The sequence below is a fragment of the Dysidea avara genome, chromosome 5 (assembly GCF_963678975.1).
Source record: "Dysidea avara chromosome 5, odDysAvar1.4, whole genome shotgun sequence".
NCBI classification, from domain to species: domain Eukaryota; kingdom Metazoa; phylum Porifera; class Demospongiae; order Dictyoceratida; family Dysideidae; genus Dysidea; species Dysidea avara.
In genome coordinates this window covers 40,100,649-40,125,048 of record NC_089276.1, presented here as the reverse complement: position 1 = coordinate 40,125,048, position 24,400 = coordinate 40,100,649, and the positions used below count along the sequence as shown (strand labels likewise).

The window sequence follows — 24,400 nt, the reverse complement described above, 5'->3', positions numbered from 1 at the left end:
GAACATTCCATTAGAGTAACAGACTGCTTTATTAGAATATCTCAATCACAAAACTAATGATTATTTTACCAATCAAGGCACACAATAATGTATCATGTAGCCCAAGAAGCCAGCGCGCCACACCATGAGTATATTGACAGGAAGAAAGAAAATGTGATTTTCATACATATGTATGTACTGTAGCTCCATGATCGCTTATCTGATTAGAACCAAATTTTATACAGAAGTGCCTGCTAGGTATTGGAGGTTACATACCAAATTTTAAGAAATTCTCCAAAGCCATTTCTGAGATACAGGTGGCCAGAATGTCGGGTTTTTCTTCATTTTGCTTTCTTCTACTACTTATCTTCACATACGTTACAAAAATACAAATGTGTACTCCAATCAAGCTGAAATTAGGCACACTTAAAGAACTCCTTAAAGTAAATCTCAGTACCAAGTTTGGTGAGAATCCAATGAACAATCATGGAGTCAAGACCGATTATGCATGATAAAAAGATCAAACTTATGTCATGTCCACAGGATAAACCCCTTGAAGAAAATTGCTATGTACAGTATATGGAGTGACTTTTGGTAGTTTGAAGGGAATCGAGATAAAGACCATGGAGATATTGCACAAAATTCCAACCTGTGTCACAACTGAGTGATTAAGTTTGGTGAATAAAAGGACTATATGTTATTAGTTTTCATGCCTTCCAGGCAAACCACTGAGAACAGTGAGCTGAAAACCAGTATTTAGATGGAATAATCATCATAAACAGTGCCAGCAATATAGAAGAAATGGAGTAAAAGCTACCAAGTTAAAATATAAGCACCAACTACGTGTAGCAAGTTGCAATCAAGATACAGTAATACCCTATTAGAGCATTCAGCACCTTTAGTAATTTACTTCTATTGGAGCATTGAGCTACTTAACAAGTAACTATGTAGAGGACTCAGCTATGCAATACGTTATCCTGTAGAGAGTTTAGTAACAAAGACATCACAGAGTTTATCAACAAACAAGTCACCATGTAGAGCCAGAATTCAGCTACAAACAAATCACTCTGGAGATTTTAGCAACAAACAGTTACTCTCCTAGAGAAGTCAACTAAATCAGTAGAGAGTTCAGCTACAAACAAGTTGCTTTAAAGAGTTCAGTTAAAACCATATCACCCAGTAAAGCGTTCAGCTACAAACAATCACCCTGTAGAGAGTTCAGCTACAAACAAACCACCCTATGGAGGGTTCAGGTACAAACACGCCACCCTGTAGAGAGATTAGAAGTCACCCAAACAGGCCACCCAGAACAATTCAAGACTCACCCTGTAAAGTGTTCAGCTACAAAGCTATAAACAAGTCACCCTGTAGCTGAACTCTACTGGTGATTTCTTTCTAGCTGATCTCTCTACACTGTGACTTCTTTCTAGCTAAACTCTCTTTATTGCAGCTGATTTCTACAAACAGGTCACCCTGTAAAGAGATACGTAAGCTACAGACAAGTCATCCTGTACAGAAGTTAACTACATCCTGTAGAGAAATCAACTACAATAAAGTCACCTGATACAGAATTCAGCTCACTCCCAGTCAAGGCAGTCATCTGTAGAGAGTCTGGCCACCCTAGCCTGTGGAGAGTTCAGCTATAAAAAGTCACAATGTGCAGAGCTCAGCTACAAACAAATTACCATGTGGAGAGTTCAGTTACAAACAAGTCACCCTTTAGACAATTCAGCTACAAAAAAGGCACCCTGTAGAGAGTTCAGCTACAAAAAGAGAGTTCTGCTACAAATTAATCACCCTGTGGAGAGTTCAGCTGCAAACAAATCACCCTGTACAGAGTTCAGTCACAAACTAGTCACCTGGAAAAGAATTCTGCTACAAACAAGTCACCTGTAGAGAGTTTAATTTCAACAAAATCACCCTGTGTAGTGTTCAGCTACAAACAAGCCACCCTGTAGAGAGATTAGCCACATGTAGAGAGTTCAGTTGCAAACAGGTCACTCAGTAGAGAATTCAGCTGCAAACAAGTCAACCAATAGACAGTTCAGCTACAAAAGTCACAATGTAGAGAGCTCAGCTACATACAAACCACTCTGTGAATAGTTCAGCTTCAAACAAGTCACTGTAGGGAGATCAGTTATAAACAAGCCACAGCTACAAACAAGTCATCCTGTACAGAGTTCAGCCACAAAATAAGTCACCCAGTAGAGAGTAGTGCTGAAACGAATGGCAATTTTTACTATTCAAATAGTTGTGAATAAATGACCGAATATTTGATTACACTTTAAGCTTACACTTTTGAATAAGTACTGAAACCTTTTGTTATGGAGCAAGGTAAAGCCTAAGAGCTATTTTATTTTTCTAAAATAGAATTTTTACAACATAGATACATCAATTCACCCACAATCTTAAGTTTCAAGGCTGGCTTTTCCATCTGAATACAGTGTACAACGTGCTAACAATTATTTGAATAGTGTGTTAATTAATCAAATAGTGTCATGCCGACTGAATAGTCATATAACCGAATAATCATTTCAGCATTAGTAGAGAGTTCAGCTAAAAAAAGTCACTCTGTAGAGACTTCAGCTAACAGAAAGTCACTTTGTAGAGTGTTCAGCTACAAAGAAATCACCCTGGAGAATGTTCAGCTACAAACAAGTGACCATGTAGAGATACCAGGTAATTCAGCTGCAAATAGATCATTAAAGAGTCCAGCTACAGACAGACTATCCTGTGGAGAGTTCAACTACTATGGCAACAGAGTTGTCGTTATTAAAATTTTTGCCATTTATCTACCACCACATCATTTCTTGGCCACCAACTTGGATTTCACAGCTTTTTTTTCTCCATAGCATTTTTGGGGCTGCACCCTTTTACAGCTTGGCTGTTTTGGATTAGATATATTATGCTCTAAAACTGTTCCAGGATGTTAATATAATTTTGTTCTTGGGCATAGTTTCCACATTCAACTTAATAATCTATGCCAACAAATAATCAAGGGTGAAACTCGCTGGAAGTATCAGATAATCATATCAGATATGCACGCTAGCATTAATGTTCATTCGTTTATTGTCAATTTTTGTCAGCTGACGGGTTACACAACAGGCATATACTCTGTATAACTTCGTATGGGATGCTTCCTTGCACAAACCATCATACATACACAACATACACTACAAAAACAAAGAGAATATATAATAGACAATACAATAATACAAAAAGTAATTAAAATCAGTTGTACCGGCAACACATCAAATATATAGAGTTGAGTTCCAGATAAAAAGAAAATTATTTAAAAGAGGAGACTAGGGAGCAAATTGATAATTATTGAAAGAGAACTGACTATTCATCTGAAAATCAGAAATTTAATAGCATTAAATTGATTTAGGGTAGCATAATTGTAGTATCACAACACAAACGTAACTATATCTTAAAACTTATGAGTGATGATAGTTTGAGAATGTAGGCAAAGCTTATGTACCCATACTGTTTTTGCAGGCCCACTCACATATATAATCATTGTTATTATTATTATATCTTCTATATTACAGGTTTATTATACTCCAGCTGGTCAAGGTCCAACATTGTCTACCAACGGTACAACTACAAGTATCACACTCAGTGACCTGGTCCCTGGTGTAGAGTACTCCATCAATGTTACAGCAGTCACTACCACAGGAGGGAAGATTACTAGTACAACTGTTATTACTGCCACTTGTGAGTTTGGCCCATTTGCATTGATGTATGATTTTTATCGTTTTTTTTTTCTTTTTAGTAACTTCATCATTGTTCCAGATAAGGCTTGGTCCTATCCCTAATTGTTTTGACTGGATTGTAAGTGGCTAATTAATCATTTCCAATGTTGTTAGATGTACAGCAGAGGGGAGGGGGGGGGGGGGGGACAGTGGGCATGCCCCCCACCACTTACCACTAACATTTCAGACTGCTCTATAATTCACCTTTCTGTTCAATCAGCAATCCAAAGAGAATTTATGCAACTATCAGCTTGCACAGTGACTCCTCAGCAACACATCAGATCAACATTTGTGACAAGCACCTCTAAAATTAATTTTTAAGTGTTTGTGACTGACATAGATGTAAATTACACAAATAAGATTGTACTGCTGGAATGTTTCAAGCATGTTTTTACTGATAAAAATACTCTGAAATTCAATCTCAGAGCATGTTTTCAAAAATTTTCCTGGGGGAGCATGTATCCAGACCCCCTAGTTCTGCTCAGCTTTTATTTTATCCTTACCATTGTCTGGCCTCCCAACTAGTGGTGCTTGCTATGCCTATGGTACAATAGTACCATTTCAGTAGGGATCTTCTCAAAAAAATGGTGCACGCTGCCTAAACTTGCCGCCTTTAAAAATCATCCTAGAAACATCTTACGAGATGAAAATCACCTTTACAGAATAACATTAGTCTACGTATCTAACATCAAATAGCTACAGCATTAAAACCAGAAATTCTTACATCCAGCACAAAGAATTTTTAAAAAGTCACTAAAACTCAGATTATAACCTGACTAATTGCCTTCTAGCCTACCAACCTGCCAGCTTGCTACATGGCTGCCTGACCATAGTCACAAGCCCTGAGGCCAAACAAAGGAGTGCACAGCCACCATTGTATTCTGCAATAATGAATTAACTAGTGTGATGTGCCTTTTGGAGTTCCGACAACTGCGCTATGCTCTTTGTCTTTCCTATTATCTTCAATAAAGGCTCATAGTCTTCTTGTTGTTGCATTGAAACCATATCGAGAGGTGTTAATTTTCCTTGTCAACACTCAGCATATTTAGATGCCACAAACTTATTTAAGCACTTACACTCAGTAGAAACTTGTAATTTCATGATAAGTTCAATGCCATGCCTATTAATAAATTAATGCGATCTTTGTTGATTAATAACAATCCAGCACCAAGACCACCATGCCTTTTAACATTCTATCACAATGACATACCCTGTTGTTATTGGCCTTGCTGTATTCATACTGCTAAAATATGAAATGGTGACACACACCCTGGTAGATTAAAAGCTGACACTAGGTACTCTAATACAGCAGTCACCCTAATAGAACATTCACACGTGTATAGTATAACAAAAAAACCAAACAAACTAAAATTGTTAATTTAAAATGAAGTAAGTGATAAAAAGTAGTGAAAAAAGAGTTGAATGATGGTATTACAATATAGCTCAATGCTGGGGAAGATCTCTACTTTGGCATTGAACAAAATGATTGTTATATCATGCCAACGTAAGGATTTTCCCATCGAGTTATGCTGTAATACCATCATTCAACTCTTGTTTTACTACATTTTATCTCTTGGATCCTTACTTCATTTTTAAAGTAATAATTTTTAATATCTAGTTTATACACCATACAACATATAATGGAGTTTAACGTGTTAAACAGAGTTAATGGAGGAAGATAATTTATGCGTGTTTGGTGTAGCAACGCATTGCAGCTAGCCAGCATTGTAGAGTGTACATAGGTATGTAGCACACCTACATCACAATGCTAGATGTAGTATAGAACAGTAGCTTTTAATTGGAAAACATTACGAATGCATGTGCAGGAAAAATACCATGTGTATGGGTTATTTCAAATATGTGACCGGGTGGAATAAAATTCAGTCTCATTGATGATGAAGAAAAAGAGCAATGGTATGTATTTTCTATATGTGCAGTATCATAAACAGTAGTCATTTGCGTTAAGGTACAGACAATGGGGTCAGTATGTGCATGAGTGCATATGTGCTGGCCTATAGCTCCATCCAAACTGTTCATCTATGTATGTTCTATTAGAGTAAACATATGTTCTATTAGAGTAATTGGTTGAAATTGTCTTCATGAATATATGTGACCAGTATGGGAAAACCGGGTAAATCGCCTACTTTAAAGTATCGAGAAATGATGTAATTAGCGTGTTATAGCTTGCCAATGGTTGAAGCTATGTGTATCAAATTTCACATGTTTTACACAAATTCCTTACATACCTTCCAGAACATCCACTATACAAATAGCCAACAGCTAAGTTTCCCACCAGTTTAGATAGTTTTTAAAACAAGGTTGACTATATCAGGTGAGCTCCAAATAGGATGAGTGGCAGGGGCCCGGAAGGAGGGCAGGAGTCACTTTTTAAAAATTGAAGAGGAAGGTGTAGGGATGAATTCGGCTATGATATGGGCCATTCAGGCCTTAAACCTGGCTTAAATTAAAGGAGATTTAAAGCACAGGTCTTTATTCAACACAATGGAGCTTTACAGCCACATACAGCCATCCCAAGGTTGACCAGAGCTCCATTAAGTCCCCACACTGCACGTATGAATTGCCACTGGGCTTGAGAAAATCTTCCAGCAAAACTTGATAGTTTATTCATGTAGCTTTGTGTTGTTGGTGAAAATCAAATCTGCTGAACAGGTGATAAGACCAATTTTCCCAGATCCAGTCACATTATTAAAGTGAATTCTGGCTTACTCATACACTTTGGTCTTTAGATTGCATGGCAAAGTTAATACCACTGGTGGAGTAGTGTCAGTGGTCCAAAAATGATAAGGTCCTTCAGGCTTTCATTGCAATTCGATTATACAGTAGTACTTATTGTATAACAATATAGTGTGTATAATTCTGGAACTGTGGCTTGCTACAGTAGTATGTATTCAGCTATCTATGAGTGTACACCTTGAGCCTGATTCAGTATAAATGACATCAAACAGCAGACTCAAAAGACACTGTGTATACTACAACAGTTTGTGGGTCTGCTATCTGATTCTGATGTTTCTCCTTACTAGTCATTTACAGTCTCTTTGATGTCAATTGCACATATAATGAGTTGTTATATTACTTGGCTTGTCCATTTTCATTTCTGAATGGTTGTTCAGTATGTAGGTCAATAATTGTGTATTTGAACAATTCATATTCAGTGTAGAGGCCATAAGACTGAAAAACAATTGTATACAAATTAGTACATTGTACAGCATGGGTATTGCAAGAACATAACAACAGTGTAAAAGTGCAAGTGGTACCCAGAGGGCCCAGGTGTGCCAAAATGCAACAGTATGATCTGTGGTTGGTATTCAATGATAGCCAAATTCTGTGGGACCACTAGCCAAATTGCTGAATTGCATCATATTAACCATCCAATACACAGAACTACTTAGTAACCATATATCTAAATACTTGCTATAAACTGGGAGGTTGACTGTCCTATTTTTGTTTACATAACAGTAACTGCAACGAAGTTATCCAACAAAGTCTAAACTTTGGTAAAAACCAGCCCGAACAAACAACAGAGTCTCTACTAGCTATTTACTAAGGTGTATTACACACAAAGAACTATTCTATACAGTTTACTTATGGTGCGATCCATTCCACAGCTGGTTTATTCGTGATTTGTCCCTTTTCTGCTGTTGTGCATGAGTATCTGCACTCGTGTCCACCATGCCACGTCTGTGATAAAGCAGCCGGAATTCTGGCGGCAATTTGGTTTGCTAAGTATATTTAGTGAACAATTGACACATTATACATTACTGTTTAGCAATGCCAACACAAGAAGTCTAGAACACTGCTACGCACAGTTAATGTTATCAGGCATCACAGAGTATTTATCATCAATGTGTACAATACAGAGTGGCACAGAATACAACCTCGACTGTTCTATTAGAGTATATCGATCTTTTTGTCGGATATGTATTTTGATAAGCAAGAATTTATAGCATTGCACAAGTTTTCTAGCGTTATGCTCAATGCTTTCAGGCACCTATTATGCTCATTATTATGCCAGCATAATCGGCGGGTCCCTATTCATGGCTGAAAATGGTAAGTTGGCTGTTCTAGTGACCTGGCTATAAATCTATAGTTGTAGAGTATTTCTTCAAATAAGTAGAAGATCTCATCACAATTGGTTGTGCCCCATAAAAGTGTAGTTGTTTAAGTTTCCGTTGTTGTTCAGACACACACAGTTGACAGTCACCACTGTATTAGCACATTTTCTGTAGCTGGCTGTTTAAAATATCACATACACTATACCTCTAATAATGTTACTAAACATTGGATTTGTACCTCTTCCGATATTATCAACAGTCAGTACATACTGTAAGTACATTGCTAGTATATTGTCCTAATGGATGGACCACATTGATACAAAGACATACAACATACACACTGTATATAAGGACTGAACTATACCTATTTTTGTTTGAGATTATCAGCCGGAATACAAGCACACAGAACATATACAGGATGAACCATCTACTTTTGCCTCCTTTGTTGAGATTATTGGTGCTCAATAAACTGGTTCTCTGTTATGGTAATTCCATTAACAATTAGCACACTGTCAATTAGCAATGCTGAAATTTACCCCAGCTAGTTAGAGGGACTTTCGTAAACTCCATAAACTGCTGATAACCTTCATGTGGCATGGTTAAGAGTGTGTGTATCAGTATTTGTGACTGTCTATGGGAAAACCGGTCTTATCGCCCATTTAAAAGTATCGAGAAATGCTAGTTTTAGATATTCAGAGTATTGTAGCTTGTCAATGGTGGTAGCTACGTGTACCAAATTTTGACACATTTCAGTTACAACAACTTATTACCTTCCAGATCATCCACTGAAGAAGTAGTCAACAGCTAAGTTTCCCACCATTTTAGATAGTTTTTAAACTGAGGTTGGCTGTATCAGGCAAGCGCCAAAAGGAGATGCTGTTTAAAAATTGAAGAGGGATGTTTTGAGATGAATTAGGCCAAGTTATGGGCCATTCAGGGCTCAAAACTGGGTAAAGTGAAAGGAAATTTACAGCACAAGTCATTGTCCAATACCACGGAGCTGTACAGCCACACACATCCATCTCCTGGTTGGTCAGGGCTCCATCAAGACCCCGGACCACTCATATGGCTCGCCGCTGTACTTGAAAAAAAGCAGCTAGCAAAAGCAGACCACTTTACTCTGGTCGACTGTGACAGTGAAATTTGATAGTGCATTCATAAAGCATTGTGTTTGTGTGAAAAAAATCTAACTTCCTGTCTTGGGTGATAAGACAGGTTTTTGCAGATTCAGTCACATACAACTGTATCACGTGAGATCACGTGATCACACTAGTAATACAAAGCTGTTAACTCCCTGCTCTGGCTATTTTAAGTAGCTATCAGTGTTTCTTGGTGTGTTTCATGGATAGGGACCCGCCGATTATGCTCATATTTTACCTATTATGCTATGCTGCACTGCTCAAAAATTTACCTATTATGCTTAGATTAATGCTCAATATTTACCTATTATGCTCAAATTATGCTCAATATTTTTACCTCAGTTCCCATATTTTTCTAATAACTTTGCACTTTATGGAAAAGCAGTAAGTGGTTGAAGCACAGACTGTAAATCCTTGCTTGTCAAAATGCATGTCACAGAAAAGATCGATATACTCTAATAGGACAGTCAGCTACCTGATAATTTTATTAGAGTTACTTACAGACACCACATAATAACGGACTGCATCTAATTCCGGACACTACTACCCATGCACCGTAGCTACGTTGGGTATCTATTCGCAGTGTGGGTGGGAAGTGACGCCTAATTGTCTAGCTAATAATCATGCATGATGCAGCACTATAGTGTCGACAAGTGTAACTCACTAGGGCCTTAACTCACTGTAAAAATTGTTTATTAAATAAGCTAAGGCAATGGTCGTCGTACAGATTGGAGTGAGCTGGCAGACCTAAGAAGATTGATTTACCCATTCGAAGCAAAGAAAACAATAGCTGTGACATTTAAGAGCAGAAGCCTACAGAAAACTTTACAGAATCGCAGTCAACCCTGCATGTGATTAGTTAGCTAATGCAATTATGATTTTTAGTTAGCTAATGCAATTATGATTGTTATTTGATTTTTATATTAGATACTAATACATATGCATTATAAAATCTTTCAAAATGTTTTATTGATGACTTCAAATGCCATAACAAACCATTTACCAAAGCTAAGCACTGTAATTTGTGCATTTTGTAGCTGGCTATAGTCCGTGCATTGAGGGTTGGCTACTTGGCGCCTTTATGACTGCATTAAAGAGGGAGGGAGGGGCTGACTACTCCTTGCCAACCACAGGGGCTGACTACATAGAATGATGTGCACTGACTGACATGTAGTTAGCTAAAAGGATAACGTTACTTTGCAACGTGGAAGTAAATCCTTTGTTGTCCGGCATATGTATCACTCCTCCGTTAATCGATGGTCCAGAAGGCCTGGAAAAGTGCAGCTCTCTAATCCACAGTGGCTGTACTATGCTCCTATAATTTTTATGCAAGAACAAGTAATGCAAGTACTTCAAAGTATTGCAGTTTCAATTGCAGCCAGTAGCCTGGTCCAGCTGACATAAGGCCCCTATTTGGTGATTATTAGTTTCTCATCCAGCCTTTCTAATTATTATGATGCGGGCGGGAGGGTATTACCATTAGGCCATTATTTTATAATATTAACACACTGATGTACAGACCTTGTCCACTACAAACATTTCCTTCACCAGCTGATTCTATTTTTCGTGATCGCCAACTGTTTTTCGATAGTCAACTGAAAGCCCGCTGCTTTGATGAAGTCAATAGAGCACGATTGCCACAAGGTGGATCCACTGCAGCAATTTGCTAAGGTAAAACAACAGTTCTCCTGGCGATACATAGTGCATTGTATCGTTCATCAACAAAAAATATAACGGTTTGGTATCACGTGTTCTTCTGAACATGCACAGAGTTAATAATGGCTTACCATGCGGTAGCCTCAGAAGGATGCGGGCGGTGGATGAGAAACTAATAATCACCAAATAGGGGCCTAACAATATCCATGTGATGGTGTCCGTTGAATGACCATTTATTCTACATGACCATTTATTCTACGTATGTGACTGTCTCTGGGAAAACTAGTCTTATTGCCCATTTAAAAGTATCTAGAAATGCCAGTTTTACATATTCAGAGTGTTGTAGCTTGCCGATGGTGGTAGCTAAGTGTACTAAATTTTCACACGTTTTACAACAATTTATTACCTTGCAGATCATCCACTGAAGAAGTAGTCAACAGCTAAGTATCCCACCATTTTTTATAGTTTTTTAACTGAGATTGGCTGTATCAGGCGAGCTCCAAAAGGGGTGTGAGACGGTGGGGTGGACAAGATGCTGTTTAAAAGTTGAAGAAGAAGGTTTTGGGATGAAGTAGGCCAAGTTATGGCTTATGGACCATTCAGGGCTCAAAACTGGCTAAAATGAGAGGAAATTTAAAGCACAGGTCATTGTCCAATACCACGGAGCTTTAGTATTATTATTATTAGCACTTTACAGTGACCAGCACTGAAGGTCTGACAGCAACATGTGCTGCAGCCTTAGGATTACCTAACCTTTGCAGCCACACACAGCCATCTCCTGGTTGGCTAGAGCTCCATAAAGACTCCGGACCACTCATATGGCTCACCACTGTGCCTGAAAAAAGCAGACCACTTTATCCTGGTTGACTGTGACAGTGAAATTTGAAAGTGCATTCATAAAGCTTTGTTTGTGTGAAAAATTTATTTTCCTGTCTTGGGTGATAAGACCAGTTTTCGCAGATCCAGTCACATTTTAGCCTAAAAATGCAGCAAAATTTACTTACTCTCACATAAAATTAGTGCTTACAACAGATCGCACATAATTACATGGATTTCCTGTCTTCACTGCATTAACCCCCTCATTTAACTTATTAACCCCCCCTCCTCCCCATCATATGCACAGTACATGAATAGTTGCAACACTCTTGTCTATTGTTTGCTGTCTGTGGCCTAACTAGTTTATGATTCCCTTCAATAAGGATGGATACTTCATTGCCTGCTCTTAGTGAGGAATGGATATTTACTATCTGAGGCTAAGATTCTTGAATTCTCTATAACATCATCATGTTTCATTCTTATAGCTTTATGTCCCATTTCTGTCTTGTTATTAATGCAGAGATTAGTGTTCTGGTTAGTGGTGAGTACAGTGGGGATTCCTAGGTATGTGCAACTTGGCAGGAAAAGCTGTAGCATTTGTGTGGTCTTAGAAATCCCTGTGGCTTCAAAGTTGGGAACCCCCAGGTATTTTGCCCCCAAGCCTCATGTAATTAGGCGCCACAATTTGCGGTTGATCATATCAATGGTCCTATTGCAAAATCGTATATGGGAGTCATGGAACCCTACACAACTACCAAAACAACCACCATCATTGGACAGTGGTTGACAAGTGAACAATATTAGCTTGAAACAAATGGTTGATTGTTCACGGTTCTATTATTGAACAACCAACATTAAGTAATGTAGCTATTTAATTGTAGAAAACAGTAGAGAACAGTGTTGTGGTGTTATAAATGTATTGAAAAATCTGCAACAAAATAGCAAAAGGTCACTTTTGAACAAGTATAGGTTATAACAAATATCCAGCTATATGCACTATTTTTGAGACTTTAGGAATGGTAAAATATTTATTAATAGTGATCATGATGGCCAAAGTGATTATTGCACCACTTCGAAGGTCACTGTATAGTGCAACAGACATCATACTTTAAACTTAAATTTTGAGTAGATGTGATTCCAATTGTTTGATACTTTCCACACCACAAGTGAAGCTAAATATAAACCATCTCATCATCCTGTGAATGATTTCTCACCATGTAGTTTTCTAGCTACTAACATGCAAAGTGATGTTTTCCACAAAGCCATGAAGTATAGGTAACAACACTATATAATTTAACACTTATGCAAATATCTACAATACATTACTTTGTGAAAACCTGAGGAAATGATTGCACAGATTAATAAGTTTCAGGGTAGATAAACATTGCATTTAAGGCACGATATGTAAAATGATAAAACAGTTGATGATGAAGAGGAAACTAATAGCTGGGTCATAATTACAAGTCATACTAGATTACAGCAATGTATCAGTATATCAACGTAACATGACAGCAGTATAACTTGTGAAAAGCTGTTACAGTATATTAAAGAAGTTTGTTTCACATTCATAAGTAATTCGCACCTCATATGCCCATCCTCAATCCTTAACTTGCACTAGGGATGAGCCAATTTTGCTAGAAAAATATTTAGAAAAACATGATTGTAAAAGCAATGAGCAAACTGCTGGCAAAATAGGAAGGTTTAGAAGTGAAGGCGGAGGAACAGCTACTCAGCATATTTTCATGAAAATATTGAAATACTCTAATAGAACAGTCACACATGCTTGTGTCCTTGAAATACTGCAATAAATATTTATTAGTTCTCAGCAAAATAGGTCGGATAAAAAAGAATTGCTGGAAAGACAAATAGGTGGAAAAGAAAGCAAAATAGGCTCATCACTAACTGTCCAGTGTAAATAATTATTATGTATTTGCATATAAGTTTCAAGCTATTTGTTTCACATGCATTTAATTTTTGTTTTCTATAGGAGGACAGACAAAGTCAAAAGTTGGATGACATTATATCAACAGTGATGGAAGAAATAACACCAAGATGTTCTTGTACATTTGAGATTGCTAGTGACAGTTTTAGCTGTCGAGGATCACAAGGGAACTTTGAAAACACTGTTGTATTCAGAGCAAGAGTTACTGTACAAGCTTCTGCTTCAGTTATTACTGCTGATGATGTTGTTAATGATATATCAAACTGGGTAGAATCTTCAGCATCAATAACAATTGCCTCTGTGACTCTAGACATAGATCCTAACTGTCCAGCAATGCTTGATTCATTCAATTCACCTGATTGTGTTATTGTAACAGAACAACCAACACCATCTCGTAGTAGTTCCTTGCCTACTAGCTCTTCACCAACTAGTTCTCCATCAACTAGTTCTCCATCAACTAGCTCTTCATCCAGTAGCTCATTCCCCATCCCTACTATAGCTGGAGCAGCCATTGCAGTTGTAATTATTATTGTACTATTGATCATTATTGTGGTACTGATTGCAATGTATCGCAGACGGAAGACTAGCTACAGGTAATCATATAGTTATGGTCGTTCTTGAATCTATATAGGCTCAAGTATGCATAATTATGTATGTGCTTATCAAGACACACAGTAGTGTATTGAGAGGCCAAGAAAGCTGGCATGTCACACCATAATTATATTGAATGTGGCTATCACACCTGCATAGCTCCATGATCCCTTCTCCAGATTTTGCAATATAGTTGTCTGCCAGGCAGTATAGGCAACGCATCAAATTTGATTGAATTCACTCAGGACATTTGTGATATGTGGACAACCATAGGCTTTCAATTTTTTTTCTTTTTGCACACTTTGCAATAATTGTTATTAAATGCAAATCCGAAATTTGAAATTTGGTACAGATAAAGAACATAAATATAAATGTGAATTCATGTACCAAGTTTGAAAGAAACCTGATAAATATATACAGTGTTATGAACTTTTTTTTCACATAAAAGAGAACTATAGTGGTAAACTGCTTATGGGAATAACTTGAAATTTGGGTGGGTGTGTGTACATATCGTAGTGCCTTCTGATGGTATGAAAAACACAGAAGTAATAGTTACGGATTATTAAAACCCAAACAACTCGGTGTAAATCAAGATACCCTTCACCAAATGGTTAAAAATGTTGGAAAAAGTTACCAGAGTTCAAACCAGGGACCTTCATACTATCCTTAACCGTTGAGCCATTGCTATCACATCTGTTTTAATTTCCACTTTATAAATAAAACAGTAAAAGTAAAAGTTTATAATAAAATAAACTAGCATTGGTACCTGCCCTACGTGCAGGGACCACATTATACATAGAATAACAACCAAGCAGTAAACATCAGTACCATTCATGTCCTGCAGCATGCATGGTGATATCATTCTTAATACCACCATCTTAAAGTATACTGAGTGATGGGAAATATGCAGGTACTCCTGAACCAGCAGAATTGCAGTAGCTAAGCTAAGACTACTGTAGTATTGTGTATGCTTATAACACACAGGTGTGAACAATTTAGATGGTTCTAGTAGTATCTGTCCTATTATGCAGGCTATACATGTAGCATCATTTGATTAAAAAAATTGACCGCAAAAGACATTAATTTATTGGTACCTGCCCTACAATGCAGAAGTTGCCATATTCGCATATTATATGTTGGGAACATAGCTAATGTAATGGAAACCATGCATTAAAATTCATCGTTGCATGTATAATGAATATCACTTTTAAAGCCATCCTGCAAGTACACTGGAATGATGAGAGCATACAGATAATTTTAAACAGCAGAGCTGTGTGTATGTAGCTACCTAAGCAAAGACAACTGTAATATTGTGCTACTGTGCATACCTATAATATTATGCCTACCACACATATTCATGCCTACTGAGCTTTGTATATGTTAACAATACTACACTCCCTAATGTTCCCTTTACTAAACTACACCCTATACCTATTGATATCACCTCTAACCTTCATGATCCCTACATTTACAGCACTACTATAGTCTGTCCACATTCACCTGAGCCCTCGTTTCTTGTTAATAATTCTTGTTACAAGGGCCAGCTGCTCAAACATTTAGTAGGCTGTGAAGCCCTTCAAACGCTGGAACTGTTTATCAAGAAAGTACTTTGATATGGGCAAGAACAAGTAAGTTATGAGGCTTTAAAATATCCCATACATTTAGAGTGGACGATTCAGGCGCACAAACATGTTTACAACAAAAAACATGCTTGTTCCAGTACAAAACCATTGGGAGTAAACACACATTCACCTCTGATATTACTATATTTGAAAGGGGCTCAGGTGAATACGTTCCAACTATATACTGTATGATATTTTGAGTAAGCTACTACGTACTGACTATTATAACCTATTGTCATCACCTTTGTACAGCTATTATCAACCAATGCAGTGGAACCTGTTAATCAGGACGCTTGAAAATGAGGACACCTGCATAATCTGGACGCTTGGTAATGGTCCCAAAGTATCTCTTAGTATGTAAACTGACCTGCAAAATCAGGAAACCTACGTAATTGGGACACTTGGTCAGTCCCAAGGTGTCTATAATACACAGGTTTCACTGTAGAGTTAGAAAAATAGCATGAAAATAACACATAACAGAAAAACCTGTTACCAAAAAAGTTGCCAAAATGAAAAATAGTAAGTTCTTGAATAAAGAAAAAGTTATAATAACCAAAAGGGTTGGGAATAGAAAAGAAAAAAAAGAAGTAATACAACTTGGATATGAATGCACACCCTACCAGTTTCGTTGGAAATTCTAGTACATCTTCTGTGCATTCTACTGTATTATAATTGCTCAAAAATGTGTACTCTATTAAAGTTTTATAATAAAATTACCTTAGACATGCAATACAATACAATTAAAACTTCTGTCTTCAATAACCATCATTGTGTCTAGATAAGATGAAATGTTAGTATCCAAAGCTAGCCCATGGTTGGTTACAATATTATAGAATCCAAAAGAAATGAAATATGTGTGCAAAACATTCGAGCTGTGAAAAGGGTGCAGCCTTCAGTGAAAAAGTAAAGGTGGTGGTAGCCAATGCAACGATGTTGATGCTAATAAACATTAATACATGTAATGCATACAGCCACTATTAAAATTTATTACCATTCACATCGTCGCAGCCGTTTCTTGGCCACTGTATTCACAACATTAATCACCCACTGTACCCTTTTTTCACAACTTGCAATTGGCTATTGTTGTGTGGATAATTATTTTATTTATTAAGGCACAAATGCTGAAGGTCTGTAGAACACCTGGTCCTACAGCCTGTTTGAAGTTGTTGCAGAAAGTATGTTTGAAAAGGTGGAATAAGAAATATCCACAAAATTTCAACTGCATTTTCCATGCTCCCTTGTGTTATTCAGTAAATCACTTGCATTGGAATCCTGCTTTTGTTGCCTTCACAGCCTTCTATGCTTAATACGTATGTAGGGACAGATGAGAAAGTTGTTTCTGAAATACTACTTATGAATTGAATTTGTGAATACTTTGTTTTCCATCCCATCTGTCAGTATGAGTTTAAATAGTATATGCCTAACAAATGCCTGATAAACTGCTAAGATGACTGTTGTGCTACACAAGTATAGGAAGCAATTTATTAATTGCTAGTGTAATGATGGTAGCCACTTGCACCTACATGTGATTGAGTGCTATTGCTACAGAGTCTTTTCTTGTAAGACAACAATTTGTGCACATACACTTTTCCCATAGTTTTTACGTGTATACCCATCTTAAACTCATCATTTCCTTTGTAGCATCAAAAATCAGCACGAAAGTGTGTATGATTACATCACACCTAAGCCTGCAGTATATGAGGCTGTTAATCCTGATTACCATAAAGTCTTAATGGATAAAAATGAATCACTGATGTTTGTGAACAAAGGACATGTTGATCAAGATGATTACGAAAACATTGACCTTCAGCCAACTTCACGTCAAGCAGATTTTGTTGAAATGGAGGATAATCCAGCATATGCTGAAACACATTTTAAATAAACATGTGCACAGATACATTTATACGCTACAGGTATTATGTATATGGTAGGAAATTTGTAACTTTGTAAGTACAAACTTTTGCAAGTTACTGTATACAAACATTAAACATGCTGCACTTTTGAACATGCACTAATGTGATAGGTGACATCTTATAATACACTGCCTAAAACATGTACCTTTTTGTTTATTCATTTTATTGTTGTGTTTCAATAGGGCAAGCTTTAATGGGTTATCTGATTTATGCATGAAACATACCAAGCATTTTAAACTAGTTTGTACCATACATTGTATTCTATGAAACAAATGTATGCTAAGCTGTGAAAAAGTCAAAGATGGTGGCCAAGAAATGGCTGCAACGATGTAAATGCCAATCAAGTCAGCCTAGCTAATCTAAAATAGATTGACATTAACGTCATTGCAGCCATTTACGTAGTAGCTGCCACCTTTGATTTCACATACTTTTTGCTTTTTGATGTGTGCACTCTTTCACAACTTGGTTGTTTTGGCATCACATCACTTGTTTTGTATTTTCAAGCCTGAAGTCAGCCTATACATTTGGTATTGGGACTTGCTTTTGCCTGTCCTTTAGCTACTTCATTTCTACAGGAACAAAAGAAAGTGGTTTCAATAATGTGTGTTTATTAATTGTGTATATTATTTGCTTGTTATAAGCATTTGTACAGCTGTACATGGGCATATACCAACTGTGATTGATTCTTGATTAATTAATTTGTTTATTAGACATGTGCTAACAACAGAAGACGTGTAATGTGAGTGAATTTTATGCTGCAGGATATTAACTATTACCATACAGTATGATAGTACTGTATATTACGGATCATAAATGTTTGGGCTTTTCTACCTAAAAAATATCACCCCAAAACCACATGACGCTTTGGCAGTATTGGTCCAAAAGTGTCTACAGAGAAGCCACAAACGCTTCTGATAAGTTGCTACAGAATTTTATTTTTATGTATTTAGTACAATTTTCTACTAACTGCCTGCTTGTCTGGTACCTTCAAATAAGCATAATTTGATAATGACTAATGCTATGGGCCTGACGTTTTCACTGTTAGACGTCCTTTCACCCTGACTGGTGCCTTTTGGCATATCACAATATGTACAACACATGCTTCATGAACTTACCTGTGTCCTTTGTGTCCCATTTATGAGATCTGAACATTCCTAACATCTCATGTTATACCTGATTCTTTTTCATAACTTGCCAAGGTCACACTAAATAACAGTTGTTTATACTGAAATATTGAAGATTGACTTTACAGCTTCTGCCTTGTACACTTGGACCATTAATTATTGTTGCAGTTCAATCAGTTGGTAAAAACAGTTATGTTAACTTGGTCTGAGCACAAACTTGTGGGTGAAGAAGTTCTGTACTGTAGGGTAACGTTATTATTGTATGTCAAAAACTTTTTAGTTATATTGTGTACATGTAGGTACACTTATTATTACACTGTTTGTAGCTTTCTATAATAGATATGTGTAGTGTGATGTTACGTGTAAATAGGCAATTAACACACCAAGTTATACTAGAGCAAGACAAGCATTTTACGTGGTTTTACCTAATTACTCAGAGATTATAGATGGGTTGTGAACAACCATTTTCACTTCCTTAGCAGTCTGCTACAACCACTTGTAATCATTTTATTGCAGATAGACTAGGGATGTGGCGATTATGCTGGCATAATTTCGGGCATAATAGGTATGCATGTGTGGAAATCAGGCATTATGCTAGCATTTTAACAACTTTAAACAGGCTGTAGGACCAGGTGTCCTACAGACCTTCAGCACTTGTGCTGTAAAGCCTTAATAAATAAATAAATAAATGAAATAAATTTGAGGTGACTATATAGCTTTAACTGCAGGAAAATCTGCAGATAGCACAATTCCGTTAAAAAAAGATCGAGATACTCTAATAGAGTATTATTATTATTATTATTATTATCAATTTTTGTCAAAAGACCGGGTTGTACAAAAGGACAAGCCTGTAGGCGTACTTCCCACACATACACACCAGAAATTACAAAAACAATGACACTGATAAGCAAATACACATGAAAAACAAAATAACTACTACAAGAACAAAAATAAATACCAACAAAACAAGAACATTAAGTATAGAGAAGATTCAAAAAAGAAAACAATGGAGGGCTAAACGGAACAAGGGTGGCTGTTTAATTCGCAGGATGGTATGGGGTATGGTATTCCACAGAAATGGATTGTTCACAAAGAAAGAGTAACGAACTCTGTGAAAAAAGAGGGATATAAGATGGTATTTCCAGTGGCTTATTGAATGCAAAAAAAGCTTGGTATAACCTGTATTATACTAACAATCCCACGTAAGGCTTTAGTTAATGTGTTAAACATACTGAAACCATATATGTGATGGTATAGTGTGGGCATTATATCAGATATAAGCTATTTCAAGTATTGTGGTAATTAAACTGAAACCATACATGCAATAGTATAGTATGCATTATACTAAAGTATAAGATGAGTATAATACAGGATTTATATTAAGGCTTATTTGTATTTAATAAGCCACTGGAAATATCATCTTATTTCCCACCTTTTTCATAGTGGAAAAGAATTAATAGATGATGTCACAGGCCGGATAGATAGAGGGTGACACCTTGTGGGAGCTTGGGACAACTGAAAATGTTCACTAAATGGTAAGGAATTCCTGTGGTGGAGACTATCATGAATGCAACAAATAGTAAAGTAGGTGTGACGCTGTTGAATGGTAGGCCACTTTAATGCTTGGATGCATTCGTCAGAAGACTTACTCCAACAGTGAGATGAAGGAATCCACCTACTATTGGAAGCCCAACGGGCAGCTCTACGCTGAACAGATTCCAGAGCATTGATGTTTTTAGCAGTATGAGGATGCCAAACTGGACTGGCATATTCCATAACGGGGCGGACAATGCATTTGTAAGCAGTAGATTTAATGGATGAAGGAGCATTGAACAGGCAGTGGCGAAGAAAATTGAGTGCTTTTGTAGCTTTAGCTGAGACATATTTACAGTGTTCATTCCAGTTCAGCTTTGTGTCAACTATAATGCCAAGGTATCGAATTACAGGATGGTGTAGAATAACACAAGAATCTAGATGGTATGAAGGTAAAATTGGGGAACGCTTGTTGGAAATCACTATGCTATCACATTTAAGTGGATTGAGACGCAAGAGCCACTTCTTTGCCCACTGAGCTATACTTGAGAGATCAAACTGCAACCATTTAACATCATCAGGAGATGAGATTTCCTTGTAGATCTAGAGCAGTCAGAAACTCTAATAGAACAGTCACAGACTATTATTTACTCTAATACAGCAACCAGCTAAAGAATTCAAGACTATTTGAAGCTTAAATATCAATGAAAATGGTATGATACAGCAATAAGCTGACATTATCAACCAATTATGGCAGCATAAATTTGGGAATGATGGGCAATTTTCAAAAGCATAATAGGTGATTTTTTTAGTACTGCTCAAAAGCATAATGCTCAATTTTTGGAGCATAATAGCCTCATGCCTAAGATAGACAGGTTATTTAAGCCAAGTAGAAGATTGTAAACAGTCTAATAATGCTCAAAGGTACTGTAATGCAATGGCATGGAGCATTTGAAAATGATACTTTTGCATATGATAATATTCTACAACCTACAGTAAAAGCAAATCATGGTATCAATTACACCAATATTAAATGGACCAACACCAAGTAAACATTTGTACAGTTGATATTTTCTTACTAAAGATTTGTCAATCTCTGTACCACACTTTTCTTAGGCCTGCGCCGATTATGTCAGCATAAACTAGGGAAAAATTAGAAATTTTAAGTTCAATTAGGTATCATAGAAAAAAAGCAAGTAGGGAAATAAGGGAGATTGCCTACACCTGCAGATATACTAGTGGACATTTAATCCCTAATTCAGTCTATACCCAAGACCAAACTTAAGACTGAATTATGGATTAAAATGTCCACTGGTATATCTGCAGCTGTAGGCAACTTCCTACTTTTTTTTTCTATGATCCCTAATTGAACTTAAAATTCCTAATTGTTCCTTACATGTGTTTGTTTACTTTTTTGTAACATTATTATGACTGGTGAACCTACGCATGCCACATCAAAAGAGAAGATGGCACCAGAATTAATCTTTTTGTCTGAACGTGTGCCCCAGCTATCGATTACTGCTTTGAAAGTGCAGTGGCCATTACACTTCGCTTTCAGCTATGTCCAGCCCGTTACACAGCGTTATGAACAGTGTTGGGGGACAGTTACTTGTAAAAGTAACTAGTTACATATTACATTATTACTTGCTACGAAACTATTTAGTTACAGTTACATAATACCCATAATAAAGTATCTATAATAATATTACATATTATATTACTTTGTGTCCACAGCCTTAAGCTGCCACGTGTGAAACTACCACCTTATCACGTGACATGATTTCGTTGTTGGGCGATGTGCAAATCTTGGTTATAAGTAAGAAGCTGGCCATGGTGAATAATCATAATGTTTTTTTAAGAAGTTGCCAGTGTGTTTTCTTGACCTGTGCACTGCTATCTTACCATTACTCCAAACATCCTGCCATATACTATTCACTTTCTGAGAACAATTTCTGTCAAATAGTTTAATAATATAGTTGGTATTTTCAGGTGTTGCTACAAACTTGATGCTTGGGTTGATATGCTTAAGTAGTTTCTAAGCATGTATAGAAGGCTGCAGTATCTGACAACTGTTTGTTTTTTTCTTTATCACTACCAAACTTCCACGCTGAATCTACCATCAATTGAAGCTAATACAATTTAATGTCATACAGGGTTTGCACTCCCAAACCCCTTGAAGCTCAACTTTGTAAGCTCAAAGGATATCACAGCACATAAGGGAGTTAGTTGTGGTCAAAACCTAGTTGTATATGTAAGTGGCTTTAGACTGTGGTTGTAAAAAATTAATATGTGATCAGGCCTGCAAAAATAGGGCATGTGGGCACATAAAACTTACCTAATTTTACAAGCTTTCATGGCATATATCTTTTAATACCATTAAGTAATGTCCATGAAATTTTCAGCACTTAATAATCATTTAATTGGCTGTATAATGCAACTTATAGAATGCAGATACAGTATTCCAATACTGAGAAATGACCCGTTGTGTGACAGGGTGGAGTTTGTGCCCACATGCCCTATTTTCACAGGCCTATTATGGTGATGGGGCCATATAATTGCAAAAAGTCAGATTGAAATAGCAACAGGACAGTCTGTGGCTGTATATTCTACCAGACAAAAGCTATACATACAATTACTTCCTTTCTTCCACATTTCCTTACAAGTTAAAGGAAGCAGCATCAAAGCCATATGGCCAGCTTTGTGATTTGCAATACAAAAAGAAGTGATATCTAAACCAAAACAGCCAAGCTGTAAAAAAAGAGTGCGGCCCCAATGTGAAAAAAGATGTGAAATTCATGGTGGCGGCCAATAAATGGCTGTGATGGTGGGTTAATGGCAAAAATTTTAATTACAACAATTCAGGTAAATTTGTGTTGCCTCCTCCACTAGGATTCGGCACCAAATTCACCTGAATTGTCGTAAGTAAAATTTTTGCCATTAACCTACCATCACAGCCATTTCTTGACCACCACCTTGGATTTCACATCTTTTTTCACCTTGGGGGCTGCACTCTTTTTTAAAAGCTTTGCTGCTTTGGTTTAGATTTTAATTGCAGCAAGGATCCCGGTCACAAATGGTTCTACAAGGCTATTTCTTACATATGAAATTATGTTATGATATAAGCTTAAGCCTGTCAACAAAACTCTTGAAAACCTTGATAAATCTGCAGTGTAAGTCTTCATAAATCTGAGAAAATCTTGACAAATCTGTAAATCTTTATACATCTCTGTTAATCTTTATATAAATCCCTGTAAATCTCAAGATGTAAAATCTTGTATGCGAGTTTTACCCCATTGCTGACCCCTCGGAAACCACTCTAAAGACCTGCTCTTGTACCTACTGCCTACTAGTGTTCCGACTAGTGTTACATAAGAAGACACAACTATGCATATTGTCCTGCCTTATTGTCCATAATAATTATGTGACTGGGCCTGCAAACACAGGGCACGTGGGCACATAAAATTTGTCTACTTTTCAAACTTTAATGAATCATAGCTTTTTATGTAGTCACACTATGCCAACACGCTTATTGCATGTTTAGTTGCCTTTATAATATAGGTTACAGAATCCAGATATTTTATCCTTGAATCATAAACTGTTATGTGACGGGGTGTAGTTGTTCCCATGTAACAACTTAGAATGACCAGTCACAAACACGTGTGCAGCAATACAAAGGGATACACACCACAACAATAGAGTGCAACATGCCATAACAAACTAGTACATGTGATCAATAATACTATGACATCATGTTACTAAATATAATTACAGTGTAAGTCATGTAACAGTGTCACACCCACATGCCCTATTTTTGCAGGCCCTGTCACATATACATAGTTTGGACTGCTTCGGTTGACTGAGTCCATGTGCCTCCATCATAGTTACTTGCTCACTCTGTTGTTCTGGCCTAGGATTTTATTAGTCGGTGAATACCTACCATGATCATTCGAAGCTTGCCATGCCTGCAGAAAGTTTCCATGACATAAAAATGTGGAAGCTGAGTATCATCTCTTTCACTAAATTCCATACTTTTGTAGCTTCTACAACATTTGATTGCTCTTCATGCTATACCATGTAAAACTCATTATTGCTGTAATAAATATTTTATTAACCAAGTGCACAATTTTCTGGTCTTGAGAAGGATTTGCCATCATCTACAATAAGGTAAACATTTTCAGAATAAGGTGGTAAGGTATAAGTATATATCCACTTTTTTAGAGGGCCATCTTTGTATTGATAGTTAGATAGTCTGTTGCT

General features: G+C 36.8%; 1 protein-coding gene across 1 annotated transcript in view; it reads left to right on the top strand.

Annotated features, from left to right (window-relative positions):
* Positions 1-17,673, top strand: part of LOC136255281 (hemicentin-1-like) — a 122,892-nt gene extending 105,219 nt beyond the window's left edge. Inside the window, exons 22-25 of the mRNA XM_066048007.1 lie at positions 3,531-3,696; positions 3,755-3,813; positions 13,406-13,953; positions 17,215-17,673. Of these exons, the coding sequence (XP_065904079.1) occupies positions 3,531-3,696; positions 3,755-3,813; positions 13,406-13,953; positions 17,215-17,455 (1,014 nt within the window). The 3' untranslated portion in view covers positions 17,456-17,673. The remainder of the gene's footprint in view (positions 1-3,530; positions 3,697-3,754; positions 3,814-13,405; positions 13,954-17,214) is intronic.
* Positions 17,674-24,400: the final 6,727 nt, after the last annotated feature.